At 40.4% G+C, this 18969-nt stretch overlaps 1 protein-coding gene across 7 annotated transcripts in view; it reads right to left on the bottom strand.

The window, feature by feature from the left end:
• Positions 1-18969, bottom strand: part of EPHA3 (EPH receptor A3) — a 173756-nt gene that overhangs the window by 45528 nt on the left and 109259 nt on the right. For all 7 annotated transcript variants that reach the window (XM_068180445.1, XM_068180446.1, XM_068180443.1 and 4 more), the window contains 3 exons: positions 12435-12590; positions 11616-11951; positions 98-222 (listed from right to left, as the gene is read on the bottom strand). In XM_068180445.1, coding sequence (XP_068036546.1) covers positions 98-222; positions 11616-11951; positions 12435-12590 — 617 coding nt within the window. The remainder of the gene's footprint in view (positions 1-97; positions 223-11615; positions 11952-12434; positions 12591-18969) is intronic.

The raw sequence follows: 18969 nt of genomic DNA, 5'->3' as shown, positions 1-18969 counted from the left end.
GAATGAACCTGAGTGTTTCTGAATCCTTAACACAGGCAAGATGCAATGATTTCATCGCAGCAGTGCTGAGCAAACCCCTCCCCTTTGATCTTCCCACCTTTTCATAGTATTTGACCTCGTAGTCCAAGATGATCCCGTTGGGATGCTCGGGCTCCTGCCAGGAGAGGGACACGCTGTTCCTGGACGTCCTGTCCTTCCTTATGACTGTGATGGGGGATGGAGCTGCAGAGGGGGCAGGGGGAGGAGGGGAGGGAGAGAAGCAAACCGAGTTTATCTCTGTTCCAGCTCTTGGCAAAGAGTGCGGTTTCCATTTCATCCATTCCCAGCAAAGGTCTGGCCCGCACCGACAGCAGCAGCTGGATTGCAGCCGTGGTACTCCTGCCTTGGAGCACCCTGCCCTCATGGAAAACGAGCTGAGATTTTCTCCTCCACTGGAGGAGGACTGGTGGCAAGGCAGCAGATGGTTTTGATCTGCTACTACAGTGTAAGCAATGAAATATATTCAGCGGGTGAAAATACAGAGCAAAATAGCAGCAGTACCTGTTTGTTATAATGCTGAGGTATTATCATTACCAGACTCTGCAGAACTCTGGCGTTAGCCTTTCCCAGCCTTTTGATAAGAAAGTCTAAAAGGGTGCTGGGACACATTAAGTACAAGAAGCTCCCGGTACTCATGGCTGGGAATAACCATCAGCACAATTCAGCCTCTTTGGCATCATTATTTGATAAGTTCTCCAGATGAAAATTGCTCCCATACACACTTCTCTTTTCACCACATGTCTTTGAAAATGAAAATCAATAAAAAAGGAAAATCTAAACTGCAAAATAACATAATTTTTTAATGAGCATTGATCAGGGTTGGGCATGACAACTGATTGCATACCATAGGTTCACCCACGACCCACAACTTGGAAATAGTATCAATGTTAAACACACACATAAAAAGTCATAATTACTTAAGATTCTTGAACGTTGATTCAGTTTTAGACCACCCAGATCCATAAGTTTTTCCAAGACCCGGTCTGGGTTTCCTGGACTCACTGAAAGCCGTGCAATTTCTAAAAATTATTTAGTTTCGTTTCTTTTGGGTTGACTTCCCACTCCAAATGCTTCTCTTCCATGGCTTTGGCCAAAAATTCATCAGATTATATTTTACAGATCACACACAGAAGGTTGTAACTGTCATTTCAAAAAAAAAACTTTTACTAATAAACAGCCTTTTATCTTAACATTTAAATAAAATCTGTTTATAAGTTCAACATTTGCTATCCTAATAAAAAGTCTCTAGAGTTGATCTCAACAATTTAGTATGAGCTGAATCTTCTGAAGCTTTTATTGTTCATATAAAACTAGCTGCACTTTACAGACATTACGTATTTGCATGCTTCAGCCAATGCCCTTTCTTATCTGGGTTTTCATTTTTGCAAAAGAACTTTCAAAAATCAAGAGAAAAACAAAAAAGAAGAAAATGAAGGCAAAAGAAAGGTTTTAATTAAAATACATTTTTGAAATTTCATTCTGCTTTTGATTTTCCTAAACTTCCAGCAAAATATACTTTCTAGTCTTGAGTCATAATCTAAGTATTGAAATCCTCTTTTAACAGAGTGGAGGATCCACTTTTTCATGTTCATTCCAGGCTGAACATGTCCTCTGAACAGCATTTTCACATTTCACACAGTTCACAAAAGATTATAAAGTGGTAAAGTGGCTATTTTTTTTTTCTTCCAGCAGGAGGAATTTACCCAGAATTTAAATTCCTAAAATCAATTTGGGAGAAGCAGAGAGAATTCGTGTGCAACAAACACCCTTCAGCAATTCCACTTGAATCCCACTAACCAGTGCCAGAGCCCAAACATAAAGTGCTTAGCAGGCTGAACTTCCCTGCTGTAGCCAGCTCCATGGGAACTCATATATCCATACTTGCTGCTTTTATGCTCTCCTAAGTCATTTTTATGTCTTCTTTTTAAGTCAAGCTATTTATCTCTCTTTTTTTTTTTTTTTAAATGTGAATAGATTGTCAACCCTAGTACCCAGCTGGTAACACTTCCCATTAAGGTAAAATTAATACTAATTTTATGAATAATTAATATATGATTAACAGAAATGGCTTTTCCCCTAATAAATTATGGTAATTTTGCTCTAAAAGATTCTCAGGGCAGGCTGAAACAATCTTGCATGCTCCAATACAGACAAACTTAAAAAAACAAGCTTTCTCCTAACACAGTATTAATTATTTTGAGCTCATTTGCACACATCTCTGCAGATGCTACCAGTAACTTATCTCACAGCAGTTTATTAGAAAACATCTGCTCTGCAGTTATCAATAACATTATAAAACATTCATGTAACTTCCCTAATCCCTAGGGTTCCCAAAGCTGCTCAGAAATGAGACATCCAGAGTGTCTGAAAGAACCAGCATCCCACTGCATGAGCTCAGGGATGGGAGATAAATAATCAGGGGAACATCATGTTTCAGCCACCATTAATCCCACACCAAGGTGAGATAAAATAGAAAAAATTCCCAGCACAAAACCTTTCTTTGCTTCTCAGTGACAAGCTGGACTGTCACACTTTTAAATTTTAATGCATTCTTTTTGGTTTTTTTTTTTTTTTGCTATACCTGTTAGATAGGTGGGTTTGAAAAGTGCTAGAAGACTTGAACACAATTAAAGAAAATACCTTGTTCAGATAACTTACAAGTTTATGCTTAAATCTACTGCAATCAATGAATTTAAGATACAGTAAGAGTTAAGGTAACATGAATATGGCCCCAGCCCAGGACTGGGGTATAGTTCAGAGAAATAACTTGACATTTGGACCATTTAATTAATTTCTTGTTGTACACATGCCCTGAACACAATGTAAAACTTAATAAGCTCTGTACTAAATACTGTTTTAACAGAAGTCAGCCTTAATTTCCATTTTGTAACATTGGAGCAGCTCAGTTACTGTATTTCACTATTTAACTGGAAGTGTCTGAAAATGCAGCAAAGAGAAAAATCAAAGTAAAGGCAGTTAACATTATAAACCATGAAAAGGTGAAGGCATCACCATGTGCAACAATGCTTAGACTTTAGTCTTCCATATGAGGAAGAGAGAATCAAGAGTTTCCTAAAGAGAATTAAATAACCACAATAGAATGAGATCAAATTCAATATCAGGCTACAAAAAGGAAGAGAAATACATATTTATAAAAGCCATTTTTCATCAAATTTCCATTATTTTTCTATCTTAAATTGAAAATTTAAAATGAAATTTCTATCTTAAATCTGCAACTCCCACTGACAAAACAAAGTTTGCGCTCTGGGTTAGCAAAAAATGAGACATTATGAAGCTTTTTAGGATTAATTGAAAATTTAAAAACTATATGGAGGTATCAACAGGAATGCAAAGGTTAAATTAGTTCACCATTTAGAAAACTTGCACCTCAAGGTAAAGCTTAAGGGGAGTACTTTCTTAGACTAAGAAGATGTTTCAGTGATTTTTTAATGAATCTCATGTCTCGTGCACTGCCAGGTATTTAAATTTTTATCGATATTTTGATTAATGTATTAGCAGTCAACTTCTTCACTTGAACAAGAGCTGGCTTGTATGGACATATATGAAGAGTTTTAGTCTCAGCAGTCCCATGCAATGCACAGAGAGGCATTTTTACACTTCACATGGTTCGAATTTGTCTGGCACTGCAGCCTAACTGCTTTGAGCACTTAACAGGAACCTTGAAAACTCCCTGGAGCTAAGAGGGGAAATGTACTTTGAGCGCTCACTGTTGTTAGGTAGCATTTGTGACAACTGGGAATGTGGATGTTGAAAAGGTAACAAACACAATGATTCAGGGAGCTCAGGCTCAAGTGTAAAAACCTCCTCAGTCATGACTATTAAAGGTGCAAGCAAATAACATGAAGGATCTGCAAAGACGACAATAAAACTCTGCTCAAATTGATTTCCCACTGAAACTGACCCCAACAGATGATTTGTTTTCCTCCAGTTTAATAGCAGCTATATATAAATTTCCTTATTGACTTTTTCCTTATTCCTTGGTTATTGTTTTCATATGTGACTGGCTTACAGATGTATAAATGCACTGAAAGAAAATTCCCTGTCCTGTGACAGGGAGAACTCAGTATTAACTCTGGGAAGGCACATGTGTACAACTGCTGAAACATTTAGAGTCCTATTGTTTCTGGCTTAGGTTTCTAGGTCACAAATTAAATTTTAGGAAAGGATTTAATTCTAAAATGACTCACAGCTCACTTCCAGCTTTTGCTTGCAAACAAGAGTAAAATATGCTTTGCCTAGGATATTCCAAACTATGCTGAAAGATGGTGACCAAGCAGAATTGACTGGTCTACTCAATTTTCAACTTCTGCCCTGTTGAACAAATGGAAAGCTTGTTCCTTTTTCTGTCTTTAGAAAATTGATGCTTTTATTATCTAATCATAATACTGTAATCTGATATAACCTATAAATTTTCTTTAATGTCTATGATGCCCCCAGGAGGTAATGTGGAACAACAGCGGTAAATAAAGATCATAACTTGAAAATAAAATCTGCATTCTCTGATCCAAAGTAGGATCCACAGGGACTCAAACCTAAATCTGCCAGTCTTAACGACCAGCATACAAACCACAAAACTATCATGCAATCCCAAGTAGAAATACCAGTGTTTGAATGAACAAACTGATCTCTCCTTTGGAGACAGTTTCTCCAGGACACTGAAGCCACATCCAGAGTCAGGAAAGGAGAGAACTCACCATGGTGCTGGGTCTGGCACTGTTCAGAATGCTCCACACACACATTTGGATTCATGCAAAACCACCCAGCACCTGGTTTTTGTTGAGAACCAACTTTTTATCTTTGGGTTTATCCATCAATTCCACTACTCAATTTGTAAGAGTCCCAAGCGCTGACTTGACATCCGTGTAATGATGTCACACCTCTATGACATGATCATACTAACATGAAGTCTGTGAACACCTGTGTTTTTACTTGGAATCTTTAACATCTCCAGCATCTATTCTGTGAATTAGTGTAAAAGGGGTTTATGACAGAAGCCTGCTCACAGAAAGCAGGATGTGTCCTGTTTTCAGCCTCTTCTGGCAGCACTCCTATTCACTTTCTCTGTTAAGCACTGCTGAAGCAAGCAAGCTCCATCCCATGGGGACCTTCCAAGAAGGTCCCCAGGTGCCTCCCAGGAGGCAGGAGTCACTTTACAGTTCCTCTTTAACAACTCATTGGAAACCTGCTAAACCCTACCCACTGCTCCTCCAGATACAATTCCCCACCATTTCAAGGCACGTGCAGGCACAGCCCTTTGCTCTTTAATCTCCAGGACATGTAGTTAAACCAGCACTGTGCCTGTGTTTATCCTCCTGCACCTTTTCCTTGAGCTGGAGCAGGCTCAATCTGTTTTTATGACCTGGGCTGTAAAATGTCACCTGATTCTGTAACATCACTGGGTGTCCATCGTGCCTTCCATGAGGCATCAGGGAGTTCACTCATCCCATATCAGCAAAAAGCCCCTCACACCAGCCCCAGGCTGGATCCTGGTAGGATTCCATCATAAGGAAGGGGGTGAAAAGGCTTACAGTTTATGGGAGAAGGGTTACCAAGATCATATTTACACACGTCAAAACGTGGAAGGAAAGAAACAGGACAAAACTTCAAAGGCAAACTCAAGCAGGTCGCCATTGGACGAAACAAAGCCGGGCACATTTCCCCCAGAAACAGAAAAAAAAATTAAAAACTGGTTTGTTCATGGCTGTTCTGATGGATGACTGCCTGCATTATGGCAGAAGTGCCCAAATGCATCTGTGAAAGGCTCCAGCCTGTGGCTACAGACTCCAGAGTGGCTGCAGGCATTTCACAGGTGCTGAGGAAGAAAGACTGCAGGGAACTGGAAAGGGGGGAACAAGCAGCTTCAGCAGGAATTACACCAAAAGGCAGCTGCTTGATTTCCCTCTCAAGTGCAGAGAAAGGCAACCTTCTGGGCAGCAGCTGTCACTGGACAAGTGATTATCAGAGATCATGTCTCACTTTTACAAATAAATTCTAAATTAAAAGAAAACACCATTAAGTGTAGCACAATCATGTTCTTGCTTCTCCCTCTTTTTATTAAAAGAGATAGCAAATGCCTTCCCCAGAGCAAACAAAACGTTTGATTTGCTCATATGTTAAACACATGTATAATAAGTCATGGAAATGCCATGTCCATTTGGGGAGGATCAGGCTGCACAAGGCACTCGCTTCAGAAACTGGAAATTATGGTGCTGTGGCATTCCCAGCTGTTATTTCAGAGAGGAGACAAATGCTGGATGTGCTTTCATAAGGATTCATCCCAAAGGTACTCACAACACAAATGTTATTCTTTCTGCTCTCTGTTGAGGTGGTGAGGGTGGGAACTTTGCAATAGTTCATATTTTTCACTGAATGTGTTAAGACCTTATCAGTTTAAATATGCTGTTTTTCTTTGCCTTCACTACCCCTTTGTTACATTACCTTAGAGGATTTTAGAGCCTCACATTTCCTGAAGTGTTCAGAAAGAATTTATTCACCACGCTCACAACATCAACAATCAAGTGCTGAGCAGGCTTTCCCTTTCTGTGATAATTTGATTATTTCCTCAACCAGAGAAACCCTATGCATATACTTAAGAACTATCTCTGAAAAAGTCATTATCCAAAACTGGAGAAGACAATTGCCCTCAAAAAAATAATTTATGAGACAAAATATTTTCTCTGCTTTTAAGTAATCACCAAGAGCTCCTGAACTGGTTTGTCAGTAAGTATTTTCCACCTGCTCCAATAAGAAAAGAAACAACATTTCTCAAACTTCTTGCCCTGTCATTTGGAACAGCTGCTTTTGTGGAGGTTCATCAGGAAAGAACCTCTAACAGAAAATACTTGAAAGGTGCTGACATCTTTGACATGCTTTTGGATTTGGAGATGATTTAATATTTTTGTTTGATTTAAAGCATTTTTAATATACACAGAGATAAAGTTTACTAAAAAGAAGACTCTTTTTGCTGTAGAAGCTGACACTTATATGTTCATATTGCAGGAATAGTCCCTAAACCCAAAGAAACAATTTTTCCCATCTCTCCTCAGCTTGCAAATTGCCTAGAGGGAATTGCCTCAGAAAGCAAATTGATAGCTGTGTTTACAATCAAGAGGAACACAATTTCCCTCAGTGATTACTGAGAATGACAGCACAGATAACAGTGAGAGACAGAAGTCTAAGGTTTATTATTTAACAGAGGACTAAGCATCCTCCTTTCCTGCATTTCTTAATTTTTACTCTTGCACCAAACTAAGATACTAAATGAGGAAGACTAACAGAAGCAAGCAAAGAAAACCATTATCCACTGAGCGCTGAATAAAATCTCACTGTGATCTGTGGAAAAACCAACTAAAAGCTCTGAAATAGGAAAAACTCTCTGAGCCACAAACTTCACCTGTGAACTTTCTGTCAGGTCAGGAGCATTCACAAGAGGACTGAAGAGCCCAGTGTGTGTCACAGACTTTGAAGCCTTGGCAGAGCTTCCTTGACATTCAGGGGGAAAAGGGATCAAAGACTTTGCAGGCAGAACATCTCCAGCTAATAACAGGCTATGCATGGAGTGACATTGTTAAAACACTTCTCTTTTATATCCCTAAAGGAGTTTTATTGAGTTAAAATGATCCTCGAATAGCCTCTGGGCTGAACTGTAAAACACATTTGAAGAGCGTAAAATCTTTATTTATGCCAGGAATGTTTGAAACTCAAAAGATAAATGTCATTCAGGAAAACAAGCATGTCCTAGGTATTCAGTACGTAATGGGGCACAGCTGTAATAACAGTCAGTGAACCAGAGACTCCCTACATCATGTCATTAGCTCACTTTTAATAAGTCTATCTTCTTGTCCTTTTTATAAGGGCCATAGGGAAAGAAAGAAATATATCATCCCCCAAACATCTGTGCCTCTCTCAAATTGTCTCTCTTAGAAGACAGATCTACTTAAGGGACTTGCCTTGGGATATAGGTTGTAAAGTGCACACAACCCTCTCTAAATATGGATTTTATTTAAACAGGGAGCATCACACATCATTTGTGAGCTGCTGAAGACAGTGCAGTGCAGGCTGAGCACATAAATAGCATCAAAGTACCTGCAAATAATCAAATACATACACTGAAAGAAAGCTTGGGGCTGAACTTATTCCCTTGAAGCCAGAGATTTCAGGCAAATAAAATTCTGTTTCTGAGGAGGTTTTAACAAACCTTCCAAGGAGCCACAGAAGTCTCTACTTAAAACAGGACTGAAAAATTGACTGGTTCTTTCTCCATTGGAAATGTTTATCCCTCGAAGCTAAAATTAACATACGGCTTGGAATTTTCAATGGCACAGGGAAATCAAGATACTGCAAACTCTTCAACACTCCTAATTATCCTAATTTCTCTATCTCTACCTTGCTTTTGTTCAAAAGCTAATTTTAAAAATAATTTTCAGCCTGGCCTCTTGTAAAAACTCTGTAGTGTCTTACTAGTAACCTTCTCCTTAAACAAACTGATTTCCTATGGCTTTTCATGCCCGAGTTCAATGGTTAAGCGAGATGATTATACAAGTTACACGGCTTGTTCTGCCTCCTGGCTTTTAGAAGTATAAAAGATAAAAGGAGGAGACTCCAGATAATCAAACTACTGCTTGCCCAGGGAAGCTTGAGGTGATATAAGGTAGATCTGGGGTTTTGCTGTTATTTATAATGTAGCTTTGCATAGGATGCCTCACTTTGGATGCAGGGGTGGTTGATCTCTAAGCTTCCTCTAGGAAAAGTCTCTGACAGAGAAAGGAATCAAATTTTTGCAGGTGCACAACTGACCTGTGGAGAGGCCAAAACTCAGGGTTAGGCAATTTTAGTCTCTCAACTGAGAAGCATCATCACTTTCTACAGGAAAATGACATTTCTAGATGAAATTTAGCCCACAAAAAACCTTCTGTGTTTCCTCTGCAGTGATTCCTCTTTATTCTCCAATTTATTTACTTTTGGCACCTATCTGCATCCTGCCTAAATTGTGTGGAAGAGCTGTGGTGAGCTTAGGACAGAATTTGAAGGAGTCTCTTGTTACAACACGTCCCCTTTGTTCCTCTGCTGATGCCAGGAGATGTGACAGCACAAAACTCCTTGGAATTGGTTTAGTGCTGACATTGCCTGATTGTAGCTGAATTTAGTTGCAACCACCTTTTGCAGTTGCACTGCTGAGACCTTGTGTTAAAGGGCCTTAAGTCCTTAAGAACTAAGCTCCATTTAAAGCTGTTACAGTGTGCTTTTAGTGATCAAAAGAAAACAATCTATTTTATCATCAATGTAATCAAGAACTGAGGTATTGGGGGAAAAAAGGAAAATATTTGGGGATTGGCATGAGTAGGTTGGGAAAATACAGAATTTTTTTTTTTTTCCACAAAACTTTGATGGTAATAATAATTTTGCTGGAAGCATGAACACTGAATCATCACTAAATAATGGAAGGGATAAGAGTTCAGGAAGATGCACATGCAAAGTTGGTGTTTTGAGACAGGATATTCAAATTGATGTGGAGCAGCTGCCAGGAAAATGCTGTTGCAAAAGGAGGGTCATGGACTTGACCCTCTTGTTCCCATCTACCTTCTACAGGGTTTTCATTTTGCTCCTTCTGCTTGCTCTGTCCCATGGCCCCCTTGCTCTAACCTGGATTTGTGACCCGTCACGGCCCATTTGGATATGGTACACAGAAATTAAGGATAAAGCTGCAGAAAAGCTCTCTCAGTACAGCATTTTAGACCTTACAGACCTAAAAATGTGCTTCTGATATATCCCTTTTTTGATCTGACCAGTGAGGGAATGCAAGAAAAATTATATTTTTATAATTAGACTATAAGAGACTGCTTTTATACATACTGAAGGTCTAATTTTATCAACTTGCAGAGTTTCTAGGGGAATTCTAATACAGTAAACCAAGTGGCATGATAAGAGATAGCACAATTAAGCCTGTACTAACCCACATCACCTAAATGTGATTAAAGAATAAATGAACCATGCATAAAAGCAGAAAATAAACACCTTAAGCAGCCTGTGGGCTACAGTAAGCAGAGCTGCTATTGCCAGAAATGCTTTTGACTTTGCCACATCCCAGGTACTGTGTGTTCCACAACAAAATCAAAATCTACCTTGCAGTGCAAAGGCAGCAGCTCTGGGCCCTAGGGAAGCAGCTGCAAAGCAGGAGGTCTCTGCAGAGAAAGAACTTCCCTGATCCTGAACAGTTTATTTTTTGTGGACTGTCCTCAGCTGATTTCTAACTGCTGTGGTGATGAACAGGCTGAAAGACAACACCTTTGATCAAAGAAACAGGAGAAAAGAGGGCAACTCAACAAGGATGCTCCAAGTCACTGATCTGAAAATCCAAAACAGTGAGCTATAACAGTAACAAATTAAATGGACAGAAAATTCCAGTTCCAGGGCTGAATTGGGTAGATTCACCTCTGCCTACTTACTGCACAGCTAGACAGCCTCCCAGAGCACTGGGAAATGTAGTGACTGGATCAGGAAATAGCCTGTTCTCACATTTTTATGCCTCCCACTACAGCTGATCTGTGATTTAAGGAGAAAACACACCCTCTACAGTGAAAAACATTGCAATAACACAGCCCACCAGGAGGATGCCTACTTAGAACAGTGTTAACTTGTCTGTGGTTTCAGGAGGACAGAACTGGAAGTATTTTGGGGACATGGTGTGGGATGGGAGGACGTGGGAGGAAGCTTACAGAACACATGCATGTTTTCTGTACAAAGCCTCCTGATGGAGCACAACCACAGAAATTTCAGCATCTAGTGTCTCTCTTCACTGGCACACATTGCTCCTAAAAATTTCACACCCAACCACATGCCAGGGAAGAGTCTAGATTGTTCCCAACTTTCAGATATATGGAGCCATGTCAAATGAGAAGCAAATGGCAGAACAGTGCAGCGATGACAAAGGCTCTGATCCAACAGCCAGGGCACACTGCCGTGCTCATGCAGGGCCTCAAAGGCTTTAATAAGTCTCCACAGAAGGAGAGCAGCCCTTTTGTACCCCATCAACTGTGACACCACGATCTAATTCAGTATTCAGCTCCACACCCCCATCATGTTGGCAGTAATTCAGAGTTGGTGAGACAACTTGTAAAGGAGTAAAAAAAAAAAAAATCTGTGTTTTTAACCTCTCTAATTTAATGTTAGCTTTTTATGCATCTAACATCAAAGCCATTTTTCACTTCTATTTAATCAAAATTAATCACTAAGATTACTACAGTAATTTAGGTTGGAGATTATTGAAATGAGTGTTTTATTAAAATCTGGTTTTATTAATAAAACACATTCTGGCTAAGGAATCATGTGAGCCTGCTATTAGAGACTATTAACTGGGAACTGGGAGTTAATCATAACAGTCATGCTGCCAGGTTCTTTGACAGAAACACACACCGGGCTTGTTTCTGCTTTTACTTTTATGGGAATATCCAAGTCAATTAGCTACCCTGGCACAGAGCAAATGCTGTAAATCAGGGAGAGGAAAGGAAGGCGCACAAAGCCCGGAACAAAGCAAAGGTGAGCAGAGAGGCACTCACCAGCCTGGTTAGTCGTGATGCTGACAGCAGCAAACTGCCTGGAGAGGGTGCTGAGGTCGGAGACGCCGTTGAGCGCGTCGATCTCGAAGGTGTAGTTGGTGTGTGCCAGCAGGTCCACCACGGTCACCGTGGTGTTGGTGAGGCCGCTCTGCCGCGGCAGGAAGCGCACGTTGTCGCTGCAGGGCTCGCACAGCCTGCCGCCGCCGCTGCACTTCTTGCAGACGATGTTGAAGGTGACGTCCTTCCTGCCCCCTGTGTCCAGGGGCCAGCTCCAGTCCAGGATAACGGAGGTCTCGTTGATGTTGGAGATGACATTTCTTGGGGCGGATGGTGGTCCTGGGAAAGGGAAATCAGGGAGTGAGATTTTCTCCCTTAGGATGCTCAAAAATGGGAGTAACAAGGGCACAGAAATATAAAAGTAAAAAACATTAATAACCAAACTCTTCTGGTTATTTCCTGTGGAGACTCCTGCAATATTTCACTAGATTACAGACCTAGGCTAACAAGAACCATGTTTTCTTATAAATAGAGAGTCCCCTCAGGGTGCAGTTCAGGATTGAGGGCTGAGTACTGGTAGCAGTAAAAAAATCCTATTTCTCCTTCTCGAGTCTGACAGGGTACAAGAAGGAGAAAATTAAATCAGAAAAGACAGAAACCCAGCCCACCAATTTCCAGCAGCCTGTCCAACACTCAAGAAGACACGAGAGGGAGTGGATGGCTGACTGCAGTGGGACATGAGAGGAAGCAAGCAGGCGAGCTGTTGTGGAGGGACAGATGGAGCAGCAAGAATGACAGCCCCGAGCAGAATGAGCTACTCACTGGTGCAAGCCATGGATGGAGGGTCTTTCTCAGAGCGAAAGTAATTCTTTTCACACCTGCAGTTCAGAGATGCATCTTCATAAGTGGAGCTGTGAGGGGGGCATTTGGCACACTTCACATTGCCAGCAGAGGCTTTGTAGAACCCAGCTCGACAGGCTGCAAAGCAACAGGGATAGAGTTTTAAATTCCATGGACATCTTGATTCTAACATGTGATTACTGCCCTGGAACCTACCCATATGTGGATCACAGTTTGCAGACATTTGTGGTCTAAAATTATAGATTTTTGTCATAATCAGAGCTGACAGAAATAAAATGTCTTGGTAGAATGGAGTTTATGCATCAGCTTGGATTTGCAATTAATTTCCCCTGGAAAACAAAACAGTGTATTGCACCACTAAGAAGAAACATTTTTTAGGCTTCATTTTGAGAACTTCACTCCTTTTCCTTCTCTTCTGCTTAATTTACCAAAACTTTGGTAAATTTTATTTATTAATTATAATAATATTAATTATTAAATAATAATTATTAAATAAATTTAAATAAAAAATCCTTCTCTTCTGCTTAATTTACCAAAACATTGGCCCTACCCTGCATAAGAAATTAACTTTATCCTCTGTCTGCTGCTAACATTTTCTTACAAGGGCACACTGATTGTAAACTACATCTCTTCAGTTCATCAGGTCAGGAGCAAGCAAGCCAAAATCAGGAAAATAACCTGAACAGAGAAAGATCTCTTCCATTTTTGAATGATCATGTCAATGAGCTGTTCCTGATACTATCAGGAATTTGCATGACCGGTATAAGAAAGATTTTTTTTGGGTTAAAGTCTTTAGATGGAAGACTGAGGTGGGAAAAAGGTCTGAACAGATATCCCAGCATCTTTGTAAGTGATGGAGGAGGGAGGTATTGTTATTGCCTATCACCAAAACCTAAACACCTGGGCAAGGCAGGTTTGATGGTTAGCTCCCAATGCCAAACACCTGAGTGAAATGCTCTGGTGAATGGTGAGAGAACAACTACTCTGCTCTTCTCTGAAACATCCTAAAAGGGGACAGCCTCCTCCAATAAGGGACAGCAGGAGTAGCACAAAGGGTTTCACAGGGAAGTGCCAATCTCAGCCACCCTTCAGCACTCCCCAGCCCTGGCAAATGGCAGTGCTTGGCTGCAGCTGCTCCCTCCGACTTCCAGGCTACAGCAAAGCAGCTGGCAAAGACAGCTCCTCCTCCAAATTCTCTCCTGCAAGCCTTGAGGAAACAACACAGAGTCTGAGCCTCTGAGGCACGGCCCCACCAGACAGTCTGCTACAGCAGAATTGCTAAAAGTGACCTTGTGTGAGCAGCGTGGATCTGCCCGACCTTGCACAGCCCATCCAGCTGGCACTTCTGGTGTTCCCCTCTCCTCAAAGGCTGCCAGGGGGTTTGGGGATTCCCATTTCACTGGAGGAAATAAAGGAAGCCTAAGTCCTTCTTACACCCCTCCACTAGGAGGAAATGCAGCAGGAAACAACTGGGTTTGGGGTTTTTTTTTTGGGTAGCTGTTATTTTTGCAGCCTTTCACGACTCAAATGCCATTCCCTCCCACGTGCTGCCCCATGAGGTACCTCGAGCAAGCCCATCTGGTGGCCCTCTGGCTGACAGAGAAACCTCCAGTGACTTTACTGCCTCTGTTCCCAGCCCTGAGACAACAAGCCAGGCAGAAAAGATGCCAATCCCCTTCTTACCAGCAATAATAACTAAGCAAACACAGTAAGGAATAAATATTGCACTTCATCTGCTTCAATAATACAGAGAACTTCCATCAAAACTCCTCATGGAAACTTGCTACCAGATATTAAACTCTGATGGTTTTGCTTAAGCAGCTTGAAGGGACACTTATACATTTATGGGCAGTCACACATGAGGCAATGATGTATTTATGATTCTATACGGTAGAATTTTTTAATAATTATATATATGCTAGTTTAATGCAATGACCAAAAAGAAAGACCCTACCACCAGTATTTTAATAAAAGTAATGAATTTAACATAAGTAAGCAAGCTTGCATTAGAAGTAGACAGATTCAGAGGCGTAAAGAGAAATTGCTCCATTAATCAATGTCTCTTTCATCCCTCAGGGGAAAACTCATGGACCTCATTTAAGAAAAGGTGGTGATGGTCAGAGTGAGGGGATGAACCAGATTCCTGCTGTCCCAGTGTGCCCTAGCAAGGGCATCCCAATCTCATGTCTTCCCCTCAGGCTGTCTTGCACTTTCTGTCTTTGTCTGCCAGACCTATTTCAGATTACACACAACTGTAGCCCAAAGGAGAAAAAAAAAATGCATTTACACTTGAAACTGAAGCTCAGAACTGGAGGAGTCAATGAAAAATATTGTCGATGTACTTACTATAATTATTCCTTTCCTAATAATTTTTTTTTAATTCTGATATATAAGAGAGAAAAAATAAAGTTGTTACTCTAAAAGGCATTAATTTCTCTGTCAGGCAAATTGGATTACATGTACTGATAGCTTTTTGAGGCAAGTACCATGGCTTTGGTTTCAGTTAAGTTGAAAAAAAATCATAGGAATTAGCATAGGAAGTCTTCACAGAATCTCTAATTTTAGCATGGAAACCAGCTGTGAACAGCAGTTGCTTTTACTCAACGATTTCTTGCAAAAACTAAGAATTTTTTCTTTCCCTCACAATGGGGAACAATGCAGGAGGAGGCAGATGTAATGAGCCAGGAAGAAAAAGCTGTTAGCACACTAAAAGTGACTCAAGGAAAACTTTGGGAGTTTCTACATACGTGATAGAAACTGTACAGCAAGGCTATCTGGTTTTGCTTTTTTAGGAAGATCTCCTCAAGCCTGTTGGCTCTGGTGACTCCTGTGGTAACTTCCAACTGCAGCATTTTAAAACTGCATTTATTCTGATTTCAGTCTCTTTTATTTGGGTGTGATGCCAGGATGACTTCATTGAGTCACCTGTTAGTCAGACTTTCAGGACTGGTTGTCCTTGTTACTGTGTGAAAATGAACTTATTTAAGCTCTAACTGATGAATCTGTCTCAGAGACAGAGAGCAGAGAAAGTTAATTCAGTGACAGGATAACAAATGCATGTAACACTCTGTGGTAGCTACTGATTAAAGGAATGTGATTGTCTTTTCTACAACAAAGTGAATTTTGCCTCAGCTTGACTAATCTGCTTGGGATGCAAACATGCTCCTAATTAAGGGTTAAATTATTAATTTAAACTGGAATTAATTTTAAATTAAAATATAAATCTGTTAGCAAATAGGAGCATTTTAGCATTCAGGTCCTGCAGCCCCCCACACACAGAGCAATCTCAGCAATTCCCAGCTGTAAATACCAAGGAACATGTGGATCCTGCACTGGGGATGTCCCAGCCCCAGCATTCCAGGCTTGACAGGGCCCATCTCCTGCACAAGGTCAGGGAAACTTCATTCAAAAATTGCCTGGCACTGCCCAGCCCTGCAGGAGCTCTGCTTTTTGTGCTTTTTAGGCGAGGCTGGAGCATCACAACATGCTGGAGGTGGATGGCATGGCTGGTCAGCACCCACCCATTGATTGTTTCCTCTCTTTGTTCCTCTGCTCCTCATTAAAACAGCCCAGGAGTGAAATGTCACCGAGGCATTATGGCACAGCATCTAAAAAGAAGGGAAATCAACCACAAACCTGTACAGAGCACAGATGACACATCCTCAGAGTGTGCACTAACGAGACAGATGGGAGCAACTCAGGACAAACCTCCTGTGCCCAGGACAGGGAAGCATTCCCCATGGACGTGGCCACTCTTAGAAGGGGCTTAGCAAACTATTCCCACTGTCACCTGAGCAGCAGCAGGTGAGCTAATTGAACTAATCAGTTTTTTATTTCTCATATCAGGAGCCATTCTTCATTTCCAGGATTTTGAGAAGATCCTCCAGTCCTTGTGGGGACATAGATCTGCTTGTGTTTTAAAAGGTACAAAGTCCTGAAGCTGGACCTGGTCATCACAGGATGACCTTTGGCTGGGCAGGTGTGTTGAGAAAGGAATCACACATTCAGTTACGTTGGAAAAGACCTCTGAGACCATCAAGTCCAACTTATCGCCTACCACCACCATGTCAATGAGACCACGGCACTGGGCTGTGTCCAGTCTTTCCTTAAAATGCTACTGACTCACCTCAATGCCACACACAGCCTTGCATCTTTGAACTGTACTCCAGTTCCTTTTGAAAGTGTTTACACAGCTTTTCCCCTTTTTTTCACTATGGCACCCCATTCACCAGCAAATTTTATAATGTAGATTTCCTCCAAAATCCTTCAGAGCAATGAAACTACCTTCAGCAGCTCTGGTTGTTCATTAGTATTTGAAAAGCCATAAATTCTATAGCATTCTATATGTCTGTAGCACCCTCTCTCTCTCCTGAGCCTCTATGGAACTTTTTGAATACCAACTCAGCCCAAAAAGGCTTCTAAAAATTAGACTGTATTTTTAATTCATATTTCCACTGAATTTCAGCCACACTTTTTGTCAGCAGACCTGAATAAAAAGACACCATTCAAGTGAGCAGCTCCCAAAACTAAAGGCTATTGCTGTACATGCAGAACAGACTTTCTCTGTGATGGGCTGTGCTGCTGGCACCTGAGGGAAGAGGGAAATAAGATTGAGAAATGCTCTAATGAGGGATAAAAGCTTTTGTTATGATTGGACCCCATTAGCACTTCTGTAAGAATATCCCCAGAAAGAGGTAAGGATATAAAGATATACTTTCTCTCCTTGCCTGTAGGATTCCATTCTGTCTGTTGAAGAAAAAAAAACTTACAAATGTTCTTAGTATTTGTATTCTTACGTCATCCGTGAGATATGCATGGGGCAAGGATTCAGTGCAATGTGACACTGAAATGTCTCTAGAAAAACGCTCCTCAGAATGAGCATTTTTCATTTTTACACCTGAAAGCTGCTAGCACAAAAAAAAAAAACCACAAAAAAAAAACCCCAAAACAAAACAAAACAAAAAAAAAACCAAAAATAAATACCCACAACACAGTAGTATTTAATCTTCCTCATGAGTTAATTTCTGCCTTTTTCCTCCTGCTTCATATTTTATAGTGATCTGTGACCTTAACATATTTTAATCAGATGCTTCTTAAATTGGCTCTACTCCCAGGTCAAGCTATTCAGCAGAAACAATTCCTGTTCTTTGTTTAATAACTGTTACTGGCAGACATATTAATTATATGTACATAAGAGATAGCGTTGTCCCCAGGGATCAACACTGTACCTTTCAACCACCAAAAAACCAAAGTCTGTAATAGCTGCATGTTGTGCCTTGCAGGGCTTCTGTGTCTCTTTTTGTGCGGTGCATTTCAGCCAGGATTGCTGCCAGCAGTCTTGTTAAAAGTGCAATGTCAAAGACTGCAGACCTAAAACAGCTTTACAGCAAAGAGGTTGTGGGCATGCAAGCACCTGGTTTCAAAATGTGTGAGCCATTGAGGCTTCTCTGCAGTTTTGGGGAAAAGAAATCTTAGTGGATCATTTAAGCAGGTATTTAAACCTTTAAAACAGGCATCACTTAAACAGGTATTCCTTAAACAGGAATTTAATAAACCCATGTTTATAAATTGCCATATAAATTATTTCACCCTCACACCTACAACCCAAATACTATTTCAAAAACCTGGAAATATAGGGTCAGAGATATCTGTTAATTTATTTTTTAACAAAGACAATGATTTTAATCATCATTGTACTGTCCTTCATGCAGACTATCCAATATATTTTTTTTTTTTTTTTTTTTTTTTAATTACTGGTCACAATGCATTCTGCTCCAGTTTAGGTAGTTGATGTGAAGTACAAAAATTCATCTTTATAAGCACTAGCTTTTGCTTTCCCTTAACAAGAGGTTTTCCTAACTCAAAGCCTGGACACACTGAGATATATGAAGTTAGCATTTCAACAAACTAAGCAATTTCATGTTTTGTTTTCTAAATAAAAACTCTTAATCTGCAGAGAGATGAAAAAGAACTTGCTAATTCAAGAAGAACTGTAATTTCAAATCTAAATTAAAGAAATACCAGAGGAAAACCCACCAGAACCAACTTGAAAAGTAAAAGAGAAAAGGTTGTATAAATACACACATAAAGAATGTTAAATTATCAGCTGGCAAGGATAAAAAGCAAAGAAATGCTTTTTCCCTGAGCTGAACTTACACTAGGATCTCCTCAAAGGGAAACCAGACATAGTACTGTGATGGCTTCAAACAGTAAATTTTAAATAAAAATTAATTTAGGTTGAGAGAGCCACAAAGGGAAATCTGTGGCAATGCTCAGGTTTACTCATTACTCAACCTCCACCCTCTATGTCAAAACTCTAAAAAAATCAAAATAAGAACAACCGATCCCCCCCAGAGTAAAGCAAACAGAGCTGGCAGCTCCTGTCCCACAGGCCACCAGCTTGCGATAAGGTGTTTCCCCTCCAGCCCAGCAGAAAAATCAAGATAGTGCCTGGCAATCCCTGCAGCTAGATTTAGCTAATGAGTAAAAAAACCAA

The sequence above is a fragment of the Anomalospiza imberbis genome, chromosome 2 (genome assembly GCF_031753505.1).
Source record: "Anomalospiza imberbis isolate Cuckoo-Finch-1a 21T00152 chromosome 2, ASM3175350v1, whole genome shotgun sequence".
Taxonomy (NCBI): domain Eukaryota; kingdom Metazoa; phylum Chordata; class Aves; order Passeriformes; family Viduidae; genus Anomalospiza; species Anomalospiza imberbis.
This window is presented reverse-complemented; position numbering and strand designations above follow the sequence as displayed.